The sequence below is a fragment of the Mytilus edulis genome, chromosome 5 (genome assembly GCF_963676685.1).
Source record: "Mytilus edulis chromosome 5, xbMytEdul2.2, whole genome shotgun sequence".
Lineage (NCBI taxonomy): Eukaryota > Metazoa > Mollusca > Bivalvia > Mytilida > Mytilidae > Mytilus > Mytilus edulis.
In genome coordinates, this window is record NC_092348.1 from 10,662,209 (window position 1) to 10,683,289 (window position 21,081).

At 31.5% G+C, this 21,081-nt stretch overlaps 1 protein-coding gene across 1 annotated transcript; it reads right to left on the bottom strand.

Moving 5' to 3' along the window:
* Positions 1-218: 218 nt before the first annotated feature.
* On the bottom strand, positions 219-20,738 carry LOC139522940 (uncharacterized). Its single transcript, XM_071316611.1, has 11 exons — positions 20,582-20,738; positions 13,684-13,791; positions 12,424-12,567; positions 11,422-11,544; positions 9,191-9,268; positions 8,457-8,582; positions 7,721-7,852; positions 6,606-6,713; positions 2,927-3,058; positions 1,110-1,256; positions 219-297 (listed from the first exon to the last, which is right to left on the bottom strand). Exons 2-11 carry the CDS (start codon positions 13,787-13,789, stop codon positions 266-268), a joined length of 1,128 nt encoding a protein of 375 aa, XP_071172712.1. The 5' UTR covers positions 13,790-13,791; positions 20,582-20,738; the 3' UTR covers positions 219-265.
* Positions 20,739-21,081: the final 343 nt, after the last annotated feature.

Genomic DNA, 21,081 nt, shown 5'->3' on the forward strand with positions numbered 1-21,081 from the left:
AAATTCCACGAATGTGATAATTACTAATCCACCACCATACCTCTGTTAATATCCCAAATATATATAAAACGAAACAGTATACGATATTTGTCTTTGCTTTCCACTTAACTGTATTAAACAAAACTAAATAATAGGTTGTAATAATTCATCTTCCACACATTTTCAACCATACATCATTCCAAATTCGTAATGGGTCATGAATAATAGAAATACTTGTATATATTGCATATGAATTTATTGATTGTTATATTTTGCCTCGTCGTTATTATTTTCTGTTACTCCTCTCATCATTTGAACCTGCAAAAAAGTGTTTTATGTTTATATATTATAAATATATTGTAGAAAAGCACTGTAAATTGAAACAAATTGAATTCGTGACTTTTTATGTATTATTTTTAATAAATGAATCAGTACCTTAATATCACTTCAAGATTGAGCAGGGAAAATAGATTTGTGCCACCAACTATCTATCTTCCAAATGAACACGAAATTGAGATGATGGGTTCGTAGATAGTGTTAAATTATTATTATGTTTTGCATGCATTATCCATATAACCTTTTGCTATGTGTAAGTTTGAACTAATGTTGACTAAACTTTAACTCAAGGTTAGCACTAAAATAATACATCTTTTCTATTAATCAAACATTTTTAAATATTGTTTATGGATGCTGTCTTACTTTTGCTTAACTGTTTCTGAAGTTTTAACTTTCCTGAAGCTAGGTTAAAAAAACTCTTTCACTGTATACAATTTATATTACTTTCTAAGGATCGAACTCACAGCATTTAAATTCGATCTGAAAAATTGTTTTCAGATATCAAAGTGACAATAGTTTACCGATGAACAGCTATCAATATTACAATTTTATTATACCATATAATCGTCGATGATTTACCTGACAAGGGCATTGCAACTTCGAAAATTTGTTGAAAGCTTTTGAACTCATACAAATCTTTCATTCCTTTGTTCAATTTTGAAATGACGGCTCGGACCTTTCATGATTGAGTTTGAGATCGTGTAACGTAACTTATGGTTTTATTTAAATACTTCTTCTTATAATAATGCCATTTTTGAAAATACTATCATTCAAAATTAATAAAAGATACTTACATTTACTTTCATAAGTAACTACCATTTGATACCATCTGCATTTTGCCACAGCCTTAAATGAACTAGGACATGTGCCATCGATATCCATTGATGGTTCATCCCATGTCTCTTTCACGTCACGACAGGTTCCTTTGGAATCTTTACATCCTTAATTCAAAGAATATCATTTCTTAACAAGCAACAATTCTAAAAAGTAAAACCACAAAAATACCGAACACAGGAAAATTCAAACCGGAAAAATGGTAAAATCAATAGCTCACCTATCAAACAAATGGATAACAACTGTCAGATTCCTTATTTTGTACGGGTTTTGTTTTGCATGTAAAAGATGGTGGATGAAATCTGGTTTTAAAGTTAGCTTATAAACTCATCATACATACCAAAATTAAGTTTTGTATTTACACCAGATGCGCGTTTCGTCTCATCAGTGACGCTCGAATACAAAAAAGTCCAAATAAAGTTCGAAGTTCAAGAGCATTGAGGCTAACCTCTCACTTGTATGAATGATTCCAAATATTAATGATTTTCTTGCAACTTTTGGAATTTAGGTACTCAAATGCTCTTACAACATTGAACTTGTTTTGTTTATAACTATTTTTTATTATGAAGACGAAACGCGCTTCTGGCGTATCCAATTATAAGCCTGGTACCTTTGATTACTATTGTATGACAGTTGCATACAATGTCATTATATTTACAACTATGTGTGAACAAAAAGAGCGTCAAAAGCCATCAATTTCCTGGAAGAGTGACTTACCTGAAATTTTGTAATTAAAACATTATTTCAATTCAAATTCCAAAGATGATATTGACACATCTTTGAAAGTTTGTTTTTGATTTATTCACTACCTTTTATAATAGAATAAACGAATTAGAACAAAGATAACAGATTTATAATAAACTATGCAGGAAAACAAACGATTCATCAGTGGCCCTTAAATTTAAACAACATGCAACCAAATTGAAATAGCATTGGAAACCAATGTTCCAAAATGCAGTGACAAATTTTCGTCAATGTTTTTCTATTTCAGACCAGGGATTTGATTATTGAACTTGCAATACTCTCGATGACAAAAAACCGCAGTCCACCAACACTGGTATCGACTATAATACTATTTACATAATAGTTCTTGAAAAACTGGTCATTATCGTGATATATGGACTGTCAACAGGACAGTGATATTAACTAAAAGATATTAATAGTTTTTATTTCATATCGGTTAAGAATAAGCTTCTCTTATTGGATAAAAAGGGACCACCTGACATTCATTATTCTTCAGTAATAAATACCATTGGTCATTAACAGAACAAAACGGACCTGAAAGCCAGTCGTTAATGGACTTTTACACGATAATGACCGGTTGAGGGGTGTGTTTTCCGTCTGTTAATGACCGTTGGGGCGTGGTTTTCGTCTGTTCATGACCGTTTGGGCGTGGATTCTCTGTTTAGAAAGATGTCCGTTTAATAAAACATTTTCCTGTTTTCAATATTATATTATGTTTTTGAATTGCTTACTATATCGTACATTATAAAATTATAGATAACTTGATTAAGTATTAATATTACGAAAAATGGCACTAAAATTAATGGCAGTATTACTACGACTGGTCTTCAATCTTTGTCATAGAAATCGTACAACTACTCGAGTTTGTTTTGGACATTTTGAATTTATGAGAATTTTCAAAGACATGGTTCCTAAATGAAATTAACATAATAGTTCTTGACCTATGAAGCTCTAAAATTAAAGACATAGTTTTCATTTCTGGATGAATAATATGTGTATTAAGCATTATAGGAAGATCGAATATTTGCCTTACCTGACTTTACGTGTCTTATCTGCACTTTTGGTCCATTTCTGTTACTTATTGTCACAAAGCACTTTTCGGTGTCACATACAGAATTTGTCCATTCTACAAGATGCTCTTTGCACTGACCATCAATATAACAACCTAGAATTTCAGTAAGGAGAATGAATATAAAGAGATGTGGCGTAAACGTCAAATGACAGCAAATAATTGAGAAAAACTAGAGGTCAACTGAAAGTCGTCATGAATAGAAATGTTTCTAATAATTTTCAAAATGTTTGGTGCCAAAGAATGCGAATTAATTTACAGCGACGACTTAAATTACGTTATCGTATGTGTAGGTCTCCTTTTATATTTTTTTGTGCTATATTTATATATCATGCTGCTCGCTTTAAATAAACAAATTTGGCTCGTGACGTCACCTTGAAAACTCAAGCATATCGACTAACTTAGAGGTTTTCTATACAAAAGGTGATTATATCGATTGTTTATTTTACGTCAAAACTTTCCATTCATATTTAAGCCCACGACAGAAGAAAGAGAACTTTCTATCGACACTTTTTAAGTGAGAGTATGCTGAATACGCTTCATTACCGTCAAAGTCTGATTTATGCGTTTGTTGGACATATTCGACAAGGTTGTTGAATGTCCAACAGTAACAATTACTTTTAAATAATCAGTTCAAAGACACATAAGAATCCAGTTAGCTTAAAAAACGTTAAAGAACATAAGCAATAAGCATATTTTGATATTCTATTTCTATTTTGTATCTTTGGTAAGTCATTGTTTTAAAGCATCAATTTTTAAATTTTATTTTTTAAACGGACTGGAAGCATTAATTGTTAGATATTTGAGAAAAATTCGATTTTTTAAATGCAATACTTATCATTGATAATCTTATTAATATCTGCAAAGACTTATAAATCTCCTGTATCAAACGTTTCTGGGTATAATCTTCGATTTTATACCATTTTGTTTGTAAAATAGTCCAAACATATACTTTCAGAAAATAATAAAGCTATTGGATGAATCGAGGAATCATGTAGAAATATTCATTCAATTTTTAAATTTAAGAATTTCATGTTAATGCAAAACCGTCCATTAACGACTTATACTCGTTATTTAAGTATTCAAACAAAATGTTAAACGTTAAATGAAGAACGTGATTCATTAAATTTTATCAATTATCAACGGTGAAAGTTCAACTTTCCTACTTAAGATAACTTTCATTGTGTCTTTGGATACCTCATTTATACAAACATCAGAATAATTGTGTTGACATGAAAATCAAATGTATGATCATTTCTATAAATTTTCTGTGTACAAAACTGTGAGTTTTTAAAAACTAACTAGGATTTTCTTTTCCCAGCAATAATTTACCTAAGCCGTATTTGGCACAACGTTTTGAATGTTTTGGTCCTCAATGGTCTTGTGTAGAAGAAACGCGCGTCTGGCGTTTCAAATTATAATCTTGGTACCTTCGATACCTATTTGAATTTGTTACTAACATAAAGAGACAGGTAAATTTTAATTTGAATTAAAATACATTCCTTATTAAGGATTCTTTTGTGTTATTTGAAAAAAAAATTGTTGATCTTTTATTTATCTCTTTTCATTTAATATGAAACGCCATACGCGCCTTTTGTCTACATACGTAAATTTGTTAAGCAATGCATGTTAACGTAGGGCTGTAATTTGCTTGCAAAATTGTGTAACTATTTTGAAACTTTTGAAATAATGAATCTTAAACTTTTAATGCTGTTGTCTTTATATTTATTTATACATTATAGGTTGCATTTCTGTAAATATTGACAATGCAATTTCCCATAGGAACTCCTTTTACTGTACCACTTTTACTATGAAGTTTTGAAAAAAATCTTATCCTAGAATTGAAAGTTCATATGCACCACAATTTTTTTCAAAGGTCAAAATATAGGGCTGTGCGGCATATTTTCAACGTTTATATGCCCTGAACTTCTCAGAGTTTAAACTTACACTAATTTTCTTAACTACCCCTACCTCGAATGAAAGGTTACCACAGATTTCAATGTAAACAATATGCACGTGTTTATTTACTGGTAACATTCCCAAGTTCTGTCTCTGCGATATGGAACACAGAGAGCATAACTGGGAACCAGTATGTAAACAAAATGAATTTTCTACGAATATTCAATTACTCCCCAAAAGAGGCGTGTTTTGGGAAACAGCTGTATTTACAAAGTGCAACCTATAACTAATTTACATTTTTTGAAGACGACTATCTAAGCTGTGGTTACTTTTGTCTTTTCCTTTTATATATATGCACGTAACATCAAATAATTTATGTTTAAAAGATATGAACAAATAACTCAACTCTCCTTGATGATCAATACTAGGGTGTCAGCAGATGGTCAAGGTAATTTCCCTTACAAAAGAGAGGTGTGACTTAATTATCATCAAGTGTTAAAACTATATTAATTTGATTTCGGTTTCTATCTTCCGTGTGCAAATTGACATTTGAATATTTTGAGTAAAATTAAGTAGATAAACACCTAAATGATTGACAAACCAAATTTGGTTACCAGCTATTAATACATACTGCTGTCCTTCGATATATTTTCTCCGTTTGACAGCAGAGGAAACAGTCATACAGGATCATACAGGGCTTACATGTTCTATATATTTTGTACATCTTGAAATCATTGCAAAATTTGATTACTGCATGTTGTTTGTACTTTTTTCAGAGATGATATGATAAGACAATATTTTCGGCGTTTGAGTGGACCATCAAGAAGTTCAATAATCTATCTGCTATTGTACAACTTGTTTGTTGCTTGTTTTTCATTTTTGCTATGTGCTTTGTCTTTTTGTCTTATTATTTTTCTTTGTTACATTTATGACTTGGCTCTATACTTATAAATCCCGTCATTGTGTTATTGTACTTTTGTAAATTTGTGTATTTTTGTCTTTAATTTTTGCTAATTTGATTGGGCTATACGCAATTTTTAATTCTTTGTTACATATTTTTTAATTTTTTTTTAGTGTTTTAGATTATAACACAATGTTGACTGAAGTATGTTTTTTACATTTTTACCTATTATTTCTGGATTTTTTTGTTCACACATCGTTGTCAATATAATGGAGTTTAATGCGACTGTCATGCAAGTGAGAGGTTTAGCTAGCTATAAAACAAGTTTCAATCCATCATTTTTTACATAAGAACATGCCTGTACCAAGTCAGGAATATGACAGTTGTGTTTGTTTGATGTGTTTCAGCTTTTGATTTTGCCATTTGATTAGGGATATTCCGTTTTGAATTTTCCTCGGAGTTCAGTATTTTTTTGTGATTTTAACCTTCTTCCAATTAACATCCTACATACATCACAGCAAAAGTATACGTGTTTAAACCTATTGCATTTATCACTACTAAACAGTGCTATTTTAGTCTCCTTGTAATACAAAAAAAAAGTGAATGACTGGGGCAAAATACCATTTTGGTTTAAGCTGTTGCAAAAAAACAAAAAACAAAAACAACCTCGCAGATCTACGACAAAAATATCTTAAAGCAGCGTTTGATAATTATTGTTTAAATTTATTTTAAATATGAAAAGATATTTCCTTTCCCTCTTTTTGTCAGTAAAATAAATAATGTATTAAAAATACTTTTTCATTTTTTTTAACCTGTGTCTGTCTCGCCTCTTAAACTACTTACCTCTTTTACTATAAATCCAACGACCATTTCTGGCACAGACGACTTCTGAACAAGGGTTAACCTGGATTGTATGCCCTGCTGCGTTACATTTTCCGTACAATCTACAACCTTGAAATAAATATACGATAATTAGTGGCTAAAATGTTATAGTAATCATGAGCGAGAACTGATGTTGTGCCACATTATCAATTGCTAATCTTGAGTAAAATAATTTTTTGAAATATTATCGTTAAACACGATTTCGTCAAAGTGAATCATAGTTAAATGTTTGTAGGTCATCAAACCAAATGCCAATTGTACATCTTAAATGCATGTGAAATATGAAAAAAACAACTTTCTGTTAATCCAAATTCATTTCTGTTCTTTCAGTTGCATCAATAATAATGTACCAATATGTGGTGTTCAACGACCTTGACTAAACATGAGGGTCTCGAAAGGTCGGTGATAATAATGTAAACAGTAAATACATGATTCTTCAATTTTGTCAAAATTCAAAATTCATTTAAAAAAAATGAAAAAGCTTATCTAGAGCAATAACACACATCATCAGATAAAAACAAATAACAGCATGCCAAACGGGTAACCACAAAAGACAAACAACCGTCTTCAGGGCAGTTAACTTCTGATAGATTTAGCATCATCAATCCAGACAAAGTTTGGGGTTCAAAGTCAGATGTTTCGAAAAGGTAAGTTGTTCCTGTCCTCATCGGGTTGAGCATGTCAAGTTTAAATTAGATGATATTTCCAATTTTGAATTTAAACGCTATAAGAACTCTCGTTGTTTTATTCTCTACCAATCAAGTAGAAACTTTATGTTAGGACAAATTTGTAAAGAGATCTTAGCTAAGGTAATCTATTCCTGAAGTAGAGAAACCTTTAGTAATTGTTACATTATATGAATGTTTTGCGGTCTGATATAGATATGTTATATTTTTTTAGATTGATGATTTACAAACCACGGAAAACAAAAGCAAATCTAAAATAAAACGATATAAGCTTGTGTTCTGACGGCAGATATGTATAATGGACCTTCTTGAAGGAAGACGACATGACATATATGAGAAACATTGAGTATATTTAGTTATTTCTATATTTTATAAAACTAGTTAAGTTACCTCGTGTTCTTTCTACACGGTGTAATTCCGTTCCAAACTCGTCAACAGTTTTCGTACATTTCTGATCGATACATCTTTTTTTATTGAACCATATTGCTCCGACATCAACACACTTTCCAAAAGACCGACATTCTACAGAATCGTAAATATATTATTAAGCAACAGGCATCTCTGTACCGATGAAATGCATTAACTTTATGAGAATAAAGATAATGAAGACATTATTTTGGTGTACTTTCTCTTCTCTTTACGGTGTGCTATGCGTTTCTATTGTATGCATGTATTCGTGATATTGTTTTATGAATGTCTACCCATTATGTTTTTAAATTGAACCCATATATACTCCAGAAGCAATACCAAATTGCAATCACCTTGCCCATCCATCCCTTGGTTCATCACACATTTTGGATACACTTTCTGATAAACTGCCTTTCAAAATTGCTTTATATTTGACCACTGTTATCCCCCTTTTTCTGTTTTCTGAGATTTTGAAGTACGATTGGAGTAAATGAGTAGCATGACAAGGAATACGTTCTTGTTCCGTTTATTTTTACCAAAACGTATGGATGTATAAATCAGAGCAAAAATATAAGAAATTCAAACGTCGGATTTCATTGACACTTTACATTATACGTAATACATGCAATCAAACTCGGCTGTTTTATAAATAATAAAAGAAAAATTGAACGCATTCGAAAAAAATATGAGGAGAAAATGATTTTAAATACAAACTTACGTGTCGTAGTTCCTACGAACGAGGCTTTCTTTCCTGTTGCATCAAGCCTGCATTCAATTCTGCTACACCCAACCCGTTTGTTCGTTCCTACAGGGTAGCATTTCTTTTCTCGTTTGTAATAACAACCTAAAACAAAATAGTATTTCTATAAGTTTGACTTAATATTAACGACGTAGAAAAGCAATAGCAAAGGTTTGATGATAACGATTCATAATTAATCGTGTTAATTTGCTAGATAGAGGAATCACAAGGGCGTGTTGGGTGGATTTCAATGTATAAACAATAAATACAAACAATTATGAGGATAAAACAACACAAAAAAGGGAGGATTGTTATCCGAAAAAAAATAACGTGCGACTATATTTGAAATAAAAGGATGTCTATTCGTGAAATCGATACAAAATGAAAATAGTTGAATTGTAAGAGCAGAGGAAATTAATGCTTGGTTTCTTTACCTTTAAACATTTAAATCTAACCCATAGCCGTGAATGAACAGAAGCGTCAAAAAAGGGATAATTAGTTATCAAAGGTACCAGTATTACAATTTTATACGCCAGACGCGCGTTTCGTCTACATAAGACTCATCAGTGACGCTCAGATCAAAATATTTATAAAGCCAAACAAGTACAAAGTTGAAGAACAATGAGGACCCACAATTCCAAAGAGTTTTGCCTGGGAAAATCCTTAGTTTTTCAAAAAAATCATAGTTTTGTAAGTAATGCATGTCTTAGTACCTGGTACAATTGACTGGCAGCTGGAAAATTGACACCCATCATTTATTACTTTAACAACAGGATCACCTTTTGGAATTTCTGTAAAAGAAAAAATCTGTTAAAGATAATTATACCTCATGCATATATTACTTTATCACATTAAAAACGTATTTACTTGTTTGATTATACAGCATTTTATAAACTTTTGACACTTAAAACAAGGAACAATTAGGAAAGGAAACGGGGAATATGTCAAAGAGACATTAACCCGACCAAAGAGCAAATAGTAATGTAAATGTATCTTGAATGGTTTCAGTTAGCTGCATCCTTGTGATATATTCGTAATGATATAAAGTTATGTTGGACGGAAAGGCATGATTAAATGGTAGTCTGGATCATCCTTCATTTGTAACCTAAAATAAACAGTTAAAACCCAAGATTGAATACACGAGTGTCGTCGAGACACAAAATGTGCCATATATAATTAAAAAAACAAACATGCCCATAATGTTAACTTTGACTAAACTAGTTGGACCTTTAATTTCTAAATAATTTCGAAATGTATCAACGAAGAATTTCAAGAAAAACAAAATTTTTAATAGATATCATGTCAGTGCCAAAGCACTGGTTACTGAGATGTGGATACTTTTGGTGAATAACAGGCGATCATCAGCGTAATAAAAATGAGCAAGAATAATTAGCGAACTAATCCATGTAAAAAAGGATACAGAGGTTCAATAAATGTATCTTGAGTTATGGTAAAAGACCGAAAACAATGAGAATGAAAGCAATCTGAGTAGATCTTCAAAATTTATGAGATGAGATGCGTCGAACAGTTTGGAAAATCACTGTACAATTAGTTTTAATAAGAACGTACCAACCTAACAATACTCTCGATGACATTTAAATGAAAGCTATTTCAAACCCAAACAATACCACTGTAAATAAATCGGGTCAGACTAAATTTTCAATTACTTTACATCCACAAAGTTAAATAAGAAAAATACCGAACTCCGACAAAAAACTTCAAACAGAAAATTCCCCTAGCAAAATAAAAAACCAAAATCCCAAACACATAAAATGATTCGATATGAACTATTATATTCTTGACTTGGTACATGCACTTTCTAATTAAATAAATGTAAAAAAAACTGGTTTTATAGCCAGCTAAATCTTTCACTTGTATGACAGTCGCATACAATACCTTTATATTGACAACAATATGTGAACAACAGACACAATAGGCAAAAATGTCAAAAATCGGAATACAGCAGTCAACATTGTGTTATAATTCCAATCTCTATGAAAACAAGAAAACATGTCAACAAAGACAAACAAAACTGGCAACAATGAATACTAAAAAACGTTACCTAGATGATAAACAACTTCAATACCTAGATTCTATACTTCGAGACCATCTTGTATTATTTGTGAAGTTGTCTTGTATTATTTGTGAAGTTGATACGGAATAATTATCAACAAGGTCTTGGTATCTTCCGATGAACCTTTTAGGAAAAGGACGAAACTTATTTTAACATACCGCTAGTACATCAACTTTGTGCTCAGACACTGATGACGTTTTACACAGTCTGAGCAGCAGATAAAAACTCTTGAATACCGAATGAGTTTGAAAATGTATATCCCATATGCAAGTGTAGTTGGTATATTGCTACCAAGGTAGGGGAAATTAATATTTTCAAAATTACAATCGTCTAATGTCATTTATTTTGGTACTGAGGTGACGTTTTATGTCAAACTCGACTTGTTTGTTTTATTGTTGTTTTATCAGCACCGGGTATATTTTTAACAAGACATTACGATTAATTGACATCTCCAGTGTTTTGTAATGTTCTTGTTGTTTAGTCGTTTTTATGATGTGTTTTGTAAACTGTTGTCATTTGATCTTATTTCATAATTCGTTCTCTACTATATTATCGTAGAGTTAATTTAAACAAATGAATTTATAGTGTCCATTTTGGTGTCATCTGCTCCTATATGTCAATTATATTATTTAGGTTTTTTTCGCTTGTATCTATACCATGATGATCAAAGACTTCTTTAGATCTTTTTCATTTGCAAGGATTCCGTATAAAATGTATCCTTAAGAGATGAATGTAAATGAGAGTTATCACTTGCAAATTATAATTTCAAACTGTGTAAATTTAACACTTACAATATAAATATGTTGGAATTGAACAAACCGTGAACACAAACTTGTGAAAAAAGTTCAATTATATTAGCCAATTATTTACGTTCGATTGTTTTTTCTTCAAAAGTTCCATCTGGATGTTTGATGCAACGTTTTAATGAACAACCAGCCAACCACTCATCTTTATCGTTGTAACATTTCCCAGGGTGCATCGGTTCTTTGCAAGCTGTTAAAACGAACATTATGTTATTATATGATTATGTAAAACGGTATTAAGGAATATTTATAATAATTGACAATATTGTACCTTGTTTTATTTTTATTCTAACGCTATTCGATATTGCTCAAAAGTAAGCTTTATACGCACAAAATACCTGATTTTTGTTCATAATGTTCCCTGGCACAGAACAATTTAAGTAAGTAAGCTTGCCGACTATTGCGACAAAACGTTACAGATATAATGTTCTAAAAGGTATATGATTAATGAATATAACTCTAATGGTAAACAATATTTTGTATTCCACTGCATGTTGATTTTGATAGTAAAATCAACATTTGATTGGTTGAAACTATCACACGTACGCGTGACGTCGAACAAAACTTCATGTTCCACTCTGAGTATCATATTCCACTCTGAACATCATATTCCCCTCTCTAGATCGGGACCTCGTAGTATGACGTTACGCGTGGTTAATGCAAATGCCGTTTTGAAGGTGTTTTTTTTTAAATAGCGTTAGTAAAGTCATTACCGTGTTTAAATTTATTCCAGCGTTAATATAAAAGGACTAATCATTTACTTTTGATCCGTATTGTTTATCAATGTGTATGCCGTGTTTAGTTATTTAATCAAGCGGATAAGAAAACAAATGTATGTAAATGAATATCTTATATTCAGAAAGTAAACAAAGCATTGTCAGTGGAATAAAACAATCATTTCCCTTAGCTTCGAGAGATATGAAGATTTGTTCACCCTCGAAAAATCATATTTCTCTCGCGCATAGCCCTCGTGAAATATGAATCTTCTTTGGTGAACAAATCTTCATATCTCCCTCAGCCACGGTAATTAAATGTATAATGAACAATGTACACTAATCAGAATACCAACCCACTTTGACCTGTTTCCATTCGGCTCCAAAGTTCAACTCTTTTAACATGCATCTTCCAATTGTGCTACAGTCATCAGGTGTAATATCATGTTCCCTCTCCAAGTCATAAAGGGTGTCGTCGTAAAAACACATAACTTTAGCATCTGTTTATAGAAATCGAGAATGTAACGATAGGAACCAAATATTAAATGTTGCAAATACTTTACCAGTTACGTTTATGGGTTAATTTATTTATCTGCCATTTTAACAAAATTAAAGATACCACTACAAAAAGTTATCACAGGAATTTATTTAATTTTGTTTGATGTCCCAGAAATATCTCTAAAACTATTTGTGGAGATATCAAAAGCATTTTAATATGTAGATGTAAAATCTATGATTGCTGCACAATTTTTCCATATTGTTTTTTTTTTAATATATTTATTAATAAATAGGATATCGAAAGTTCATGCAAAATTATTATTGAATGTTGACCCGATTGCGCAATCATATAATCCAGCGGAGTCAAACGAATCCTATTTAAGTTAGAGAACAACTCGTAACGCCTATGTAAGTAAGATACATCGACTTAATTTGCACTTTGTTGGATAGTTGTCTCAATGGCAATCATACCATATCTTCTTATTTTTTTCAGCTTTAAAGTAGGATTAAAAAAACTAATTATACTTAAATAATAGAAAAATAAGTAGGGTACCTGTTCCATCACTGTACAATGCACCTAAAGGGAAAATGTCTTTTAAATGAACGTTGTCAGTTAATGAATGTTCGTCTGGTCCAAGTACACAGTTATCGTCCCTAGTGTGGACAGTATGTTACTTGTAAGTTTTGTTTATACCTCTTCCATATTTATTTTTGCATGTTTTATGCTTCAAATAGCAAGTGGGGTGGGGGGGGGAGAAAAATTGGGTCATGAATTATAAATGTCAAGAAGTGATGTGGTCCAGCTAACATACGTGCAAAATTAGTATTTCGAAAGCTGTCGAAAGATTTCAAGACCCCCTTAACATAAAATTGTCCATATTTTGAGTTAGAGCCGATGAATTTTTCTATAAATTTGATATAATTTGTCCCAAAAGTAGTAAAACACTCTATGATAATAATTTTAAGAAAGCGCAGGAATTTTTTAAAATTTTCATTTATTGTCTTAAAATAATGCACTACGAAATAACTGTGGTCTCGGACCCTCTGATTCTTTTCAGAGTGTTGATGAAAGAAAATTAAAAATGAGAGAATAAAATGAAATTTGTAAGTATACTTACCTTCCAAAGGACTTAAAAGGGGAGGACCGAAGTGTTGCGGGTCTTCAAAGTGTAAATTAGAAGCACAATGACATATCATTAAGGCAAACACTAAGTTGTTCAACATGTCTGAAAAAGTTGAAAAATGATTTAGAAAAAAATTATTTTAGCTAATGAAGCTATATTAATATCCTTTGTAAACTATCGGTATTACAGATTAATGGATTTATTTATGTTAATAAAGAAGATCTATTCCCACTGAGATAAAATATATAATTAAAATATATTCCAACTGCAAAGACAAGTTATTAAAAAAAATAGATAAATTCTGAAAACATCATAAAGGAATAAGCTGGTAACTGTTTTACTAGTAGGTTTGTTTGAAGCAACTCTACGTTTTATGTCCTGTTTGTAACAATATGTATTTCATTTCGATTTCGATTAAGTATGCTTTTAAATTTCAAAACAAAATTGACCTCAGATTAGAATAAAAATACCCAAATAGATGAGTCTCGTCGTTACAGATCGAGCTTGTTTCTATAATAGACGACTCCCTAGTTCTACATTTGATATATTGATATATTCGTTTTGCTTTTCTATGAATCATGGTACATCATTTTTAAAGGGAGACTTAGTAATATCATACGCCTATTTATGAAAATGTACATCGAAGTGCAGTCGCACGGACACCTAATAGACCCCCTTGAAGTACCGACACACATCCGTAACCACGGTAGGCCAGTCAGTAGTATATCACAAAAGAAAAAAAATGTGAAATTCGTATTTTTATAATGATTCAACATTACATAGAATTTAATATAATTATGGCAATGATACCTTCTTCATAAATGATTCGAAAATAAACGCACCAAAAGTGTAAGAAAAAATATATTTGAACACACTTTGAACCGTATAAGTGACAAAATATGTTGGGCAAAGGGACAATAAAGTTGAGAATGGAAATGGAGAATGTGCCAACGAGACAACAACCCGATCATAGAAAAAAACAACAGCAAAAGGTCACCAACCGGTCTTCAATGTAGCGAGAAATTCCCGCACCCGGAGGCATCCTTCAGCTGGCCCCTAAACAAATAAATACTAGTTCAGTGATAATGAACGCCGTACTAATTTCCAAATTGTACACAAGAAACTAAAATAAAAATAATACAAAACTAACAAAGGCCAGAGGCTCCTGACTTGGGACAGGCGCAAAAATGCGGCGGGGTTAAACATGTTTGTGATATCTCAACCCTCCCCCTATACCTTTAGCCAATGTAGAAAAATAAACGCATAACAATACGCACATTAAAATTCAGTCCAAGAGAAGTCCGAGTCTGATGTCAGAAGATGTAACCAAAGAAAATAAACAAAATGACAATAATACATAAATAACAACAGACTACTAGCAGTTAACTGACATGCCAGCTCCAGACTTCAATTAAACTGACTGAAAGATTATGATTTCATCATATGAACATCAGGCACAATCCTTCCCGTTATGGGTTTAGTATCATAACATCATAACATATATGAGATAAACATAACCCGTGTCATGCCAACAACTGGTTTTTGAATAAATGTGTTAAGTTCCGATGCAAAGACCCTATAAGTGAATCAATATTAACGCCAAAATATGCAATCTTTAATGACCTGACAACAGTATCGTAACTATATCCCTTCTTAATATGTCTATTCAAAGGTTTTGTTAGTTTTTGAGGTAAATACTGACACCATAAAAAATTGGATGTGAAATACCTGAACGTATAAGAAGTCTGCATGTTGAGCTATATTTACGAATGATGTCCTTATACCGATGATAAAATTTAGTAAATGTTTTGACTAGTTTGTGATATCGAAAACCCTGGTGTAATAATTTTTCAGTAATACATAAATTTCTCTCATTAAAATCTAAAACATTGTTACATACACGAGCGAATCGTACAAGTTGGGATATATAAACACCATAAGATGGTGACAAGGGAACGTCACCATCGAAAAATGGATAATTAACGATAGGAAAGGAAATATCATCTCTTTTATCATGAATTTTAGTATTCAGCTTTCCGTTAGTGATATAGATATCAAGGTCGAGGAAAGGACAGTGGTCATTGTTAGTATTAGCTTTATTTAAAGTAAGTTCAGCAGGATAAATTTCTTTAATATACATACTGAAGTCGTCATTATTGAGAGCCAAAATATCATCCAAATATCTAAAAGTATTATTAAATTTGTTTATCAGATGTTGTTTCGATGGGTCTTTGCTTATTTTTGTCATAAATTGTAACTCATAGCAATACAAAAACAGGTCCGCAAAAAGTGGTGCACAGTTAGTCCCCATTGGAATTCCGATAATCTGACGATATACGGAATTCCCAAAGCGAACAAAAATGTTATCTAGTAAAAATTCAAGGGCATGTCCAATTGACATAGTTTTTTTGTTTATTGCTCCTAAAAAATGTCCGAAAAGAGTTTGAACATATATATTCACATTCTGACTTTTTAAATGCCCATTTAATTAGGTGTGTGAATTTCTTCCTAATGAGAATGTGAGGCAATGTGGTATACAGGGTAGAACAATCAAAACTGTGAACAAATTCAAAATCACCAATATAAGCATGCAATTTATCAAGTACTTCCAACGAGTTCTTGACACTCCAAAAGTAATTAATTCCATTATTTTCGAAGGCCTTATTTGAACAATTTATTATCAGATTTTTAATTGTACTAAGTGTGCTGGTAAGAAGAATAGACAATTTAGTAGTGGAACAATGGCTTGAAGACGAAATAAATCTATATTTGTAAGTTGTTTTGTGTAGCTTCGGAAGCCAGTACAGAGTTGGGACTTTCATTGTATTTTGCTCTGCTTGTAAAGCGGTAGCTAAAAGTTTATGTTTGTTACAGATGTCGTTTTCTGAAAATGGAGTCAGTTCGAATGTTGGTGAATTGGTGATTTATTTTTTCAGAACCTCAATGTAAAATTTACGTCAAACAATTGTAATGTTATTAGCAGCTTTATCGGCCGGGACAAAAACAAATTTCATGGCTAGATCTTTTAGTTTATGTTTGATACGAAAAATAGGTTTTTTTGTGGTTATTGTTAATAGTAAAATGTTCTTTAAAATGTTGAATACGTATATCAACTATCTTCATTACTGAATTAAAAAAAGAGTCCAAAGAATTGTTGTCAGCTTTTTCCCGTTTTATCCATTTAATACAGTAAGTATGGAGTGAGTCTTGGATGACACTCATTCCAATTAATAATTGACGGGGGACTATATTTAGGTCCTTTACTGAGGAATGATTTTAACTCTCGGTCTTGAACGATGTTAAGATCTCCTGTTATAATATGGGAAATGGGTCCATAAATATATTCGGAGGTACTACAATTACATGAAGTAGGTGTATTTTCACTGATATTAACATCTTTACACAGTTGACTATAATAAAACACAAATTTCCGGGTAGATTTCTTGTAAATATAACAAATAAGAGGTAGCTCAGTATTGTCAAAATATCCAGGAATTTGTTCTTAAACAGAATGGTCGTTAAATATACCGGCAATATTTACAAAATCAAAACCTTTATTGACATACTTTATTTTAATAAATTGTTTTTTATGATCTTCAGTGCGATCAATTTTGGGAAATAGTTTAAAATAACAATATGCCATTATAATTTGAACAATTTCATACTTAGGACTGCTATATGAAATTGTGTTGCAATCCTCCAAAATTTTATTTAACTTATTAACCGGTAATGAACAGAGTTGTGTTAACAGATAATGTCTTCCGTTGTTTTTTTAAATAGAAATTAGGTCCGAAATATTGGTATGATTAGTCCGAAATTTTCTTTGATTGCGATTTGTTCTACGGCCGTGAGAACGGTTTTTACGAAAAGTTTTAGAAACTATATCCAAAATGTTAACGGAATCGGTTCTAGATATATTACCAATTCCGAGGTTATTATTAAGACCGAGAGGGTAGACTGTTTGTAATTTTTTAATCCAATTTAATTCAATTATTTTCCGTGATCGTACAAACTTTGAATGAGATTCACCAGGCTGCTTATCTACTACTTATGGTTGTGCTTCTTAAGGTGTTGGTAAATGATACTTTTGAATTTATTGGGTCTTTTAAAACGATACAGATGATCTTGAGTGTGTTTAGATAAATATCGCCCAGTTTCTCCTACGTACTGAATACCACATCCCGGTTTGTTTCATGTGAGTAAATAAATAATACTGTTTGTTTTTTCAAGTTATATCAGTTTCAAAATTCAAAGAAAATGTGCGACCATTAAACGTGGACCTTACCGTATTGTTGGTGGAAAGACGGGGATATGTAAGTCATTTTTTGGCATGACACTTATCGATAGAAGGGTTACCACGATTTCTATTGTTAAAAATGTTAGCGATGGTAGTAATTTTAGATAACCGATTTTGAAGATTGAGACGTGTAGATACCCTTTGAACAAGTTTAGTATTTAATATTTTTCCATTTCTAAGCTTCATAATTGTTTTTTGGTAGTGAATTATATTATAAAGGAGCAAAGACTGGCGTCCAGAATATGAACCAGCATACAATAATTTGAGTTATTTAAAATTGATAAATCTGTTCGGCTGAAAATGTCAAACGCTATCAGTATTAATTACTCGAAAAAGATAGGGTATATCAGGGTAGGACTGATGACTGACTAAATAGTAGAATGGGGCTGAATATTGAAATACTACTTTTAGATAAATATTCCTAAAGTAATGAACTAGAGCAGTTATCGCTCGGACACACACTCCGTAATCTAGTATATTATAAGAGCATTAACCAGAAGCACGGGGAGGCACTCTACTACCTCCACACGGCACTAAATGTTCCCTTTCCTTAATAGACCCGTTTTTTTTAGCTTTGTTTGCATTTTCGAGTAAAACCCGTTCAACGTTCGAAAAAAGACATGCTTTATCAAATATGAACTTGTTCATGGTTAATCCAGCTACATTCTCCATGTGCCTATCACTAGTCACAATAATGCAGTTCAGTAGTTGTCGTTGGTTCATTTCTGTCATAATTATTTGTTTTTCGTAAATTGCTTTGTTATAAATTAGGTTGTTAGGTTTCTCGTTTGAATTGTTTCACATTTTTTCATTTCGAGCCTTTTATATCCGACTTCTTGGTATGGGATATTCTTAATAACATTACATGCCGTTCGGTTGCCTATAATTGCTTGCAACCACTTTATTTGTACTTCCGTAGATAGTAGTCGCATTGCAATCATACTTACAATCCTTGTTTTATAATGTATTAAAATACGACACAATCCTTTAATATACACCCCTGCTCAATTGTTTTTCTTTGCCATTTTTTTTAGGTATCAAAGATTATGATTTTTTAATCCTTAATTCCGAACTTATGTGTTTGACCCATTCCTTGTAAATTTGGAATAATCTAAGAGGAAATGTATTAATTTTACTATAAATTTGTCACAATGTTTCGAAACTAAAATATAGTTAGAGCACAAGAGTTAGTGTCTTGCATACTATTTAATTTGTGTTTTGAAATTTAAGTATAGTTAGAGCACTAGAGTTTTAGTGATTTGTATACTATTAATTTGTGTTTTGAAACTGAAGTATAGTTAGAGCACTAGAGTTAGTGGTTTGTATACTATAAATTTGTGTTTTGAAGCCTAAGTATAGTTAGAGTACTAGAGTTAGTGATTTGTATACTATTAATTTGTGTTTTGAAACTTAAATAAAGTTAGAGCCCTAGAGTTAGTGTCTTGTATACTATAAATTTGTGTTTTGAAGCCCAAGTATAGTTAGAGCACTAGAGTTAGTGATTTGTATACTATTAATTTGTGTTTTGAAACTTCAATAAAGTTAGAGCCCTAGAGTTAGTGTCTTGTATACTATAAATTTGTGTTTTGAAGCCTAAGTATAGTTAGAGCACTAGAGTTAGTGTCTTGTATACTATTAATTTGTGTTTTGAAACTTACTCTAAAGCTTAAGTATAGTTAGAGCACGTCTTTGATGCTGTGTTTGTTAATGTTTTGTGAGTCACCTTTTGATTAAATTTAAGGTATAAGAAGATGTGGTATGAGTGCCAATGAGACAACGCTCCATCCAGAGAACAATTTATAAAAGTAACCCATTATAGGTCAAGGTACGGCCTTCAACAAGGAGCCTTGGCTCACATCGAACAACAAGCTATAAAGGGCCAACGGTATAATCTATATAAAAAACGAGAAACGAGAAACATGTATAAATAACATAAACAAACAACAACTACTGTACATCAGATTCCCGAATTAAGACAGGTGCAAACATTTGCTGCGGGATTAAACGTTTTAACCTTATCCCTTCTACTGAGACAACAGTATAACATCACAAAATAGAAAAACACACGATAAAATATCAATTGGAAGGCTTAACTCAATCAAAAAACGTAAATCAACACACTATGAACGAATCAATTTGAGATGCGATACCTGAATGCATATACATAGTTAAAAAAGGTATTAGGGATAAATATTTAAGGTGTCAAGTCCATTTATGCTTTAATCGTTTGATCATTTTGAAGAAACAAATTACGACTTTTATTGTTTTACATTTGTAGCAAAGTTGCTCTTGTAAAGTTTGAATATCAAATTGTTGAAAAATGCCACATAAATCACAAAACATACGTCGCTGCTCACAAAAATCCAAAATGTTTTTATTGTAACAACATACTTTTAAAATGTAGTATGTTCTTTTGTTGTCTACTATGCAGAAACGCATTGGTTATTTATGGAGTTATAAACAGTACTGTTATCTGTTTATAGTAAAAATATTTGATAAAATCTTAATAATTAAGGATATTTTCTTGCAGACATACGTCTTTGTAAAAGAAATCATACCCAAACCTTTCATAACTATAAAAGTAATTTACTCTACCTTTTTTTTTAGTTTATTCTACAATAAATGTCTTGTAGGTTTAGATACCTGAACCGACGCACGCCTTTTGGTGAAAGTAGTAAGATTTTTATCAATTAATACAGATGCTTCATTATATTTTTCTTTCGTTTGATTAAATTTATAATTTGTTAATGGCAACATATGTAACGTGTTAAAGATTGGGGATAAATTTGCCTTTTTATCTTGTCAGCGGGTTACCTAGACACAATGCATTACACAAGTTTGTTCCATTTACAAATGTTCAACATGTTTACCATGCTCATCATTTATTTTGAGTGACTTTATGATTTGATGTCTTGCTCGATTACGCCTTATTTCTATCAGGATTGTGCGATATAAAAGTGGTGTGTAAATCTATAAATGGCATGGATAAACTTCAATTGTAAATGAATTAAAACATTAAATCAACAGCGAGTCAAAAGTAATGAAAAAAAAATGGTTTTGTCATGATGTAAATACCAAAGGATGAATTTGTGTGA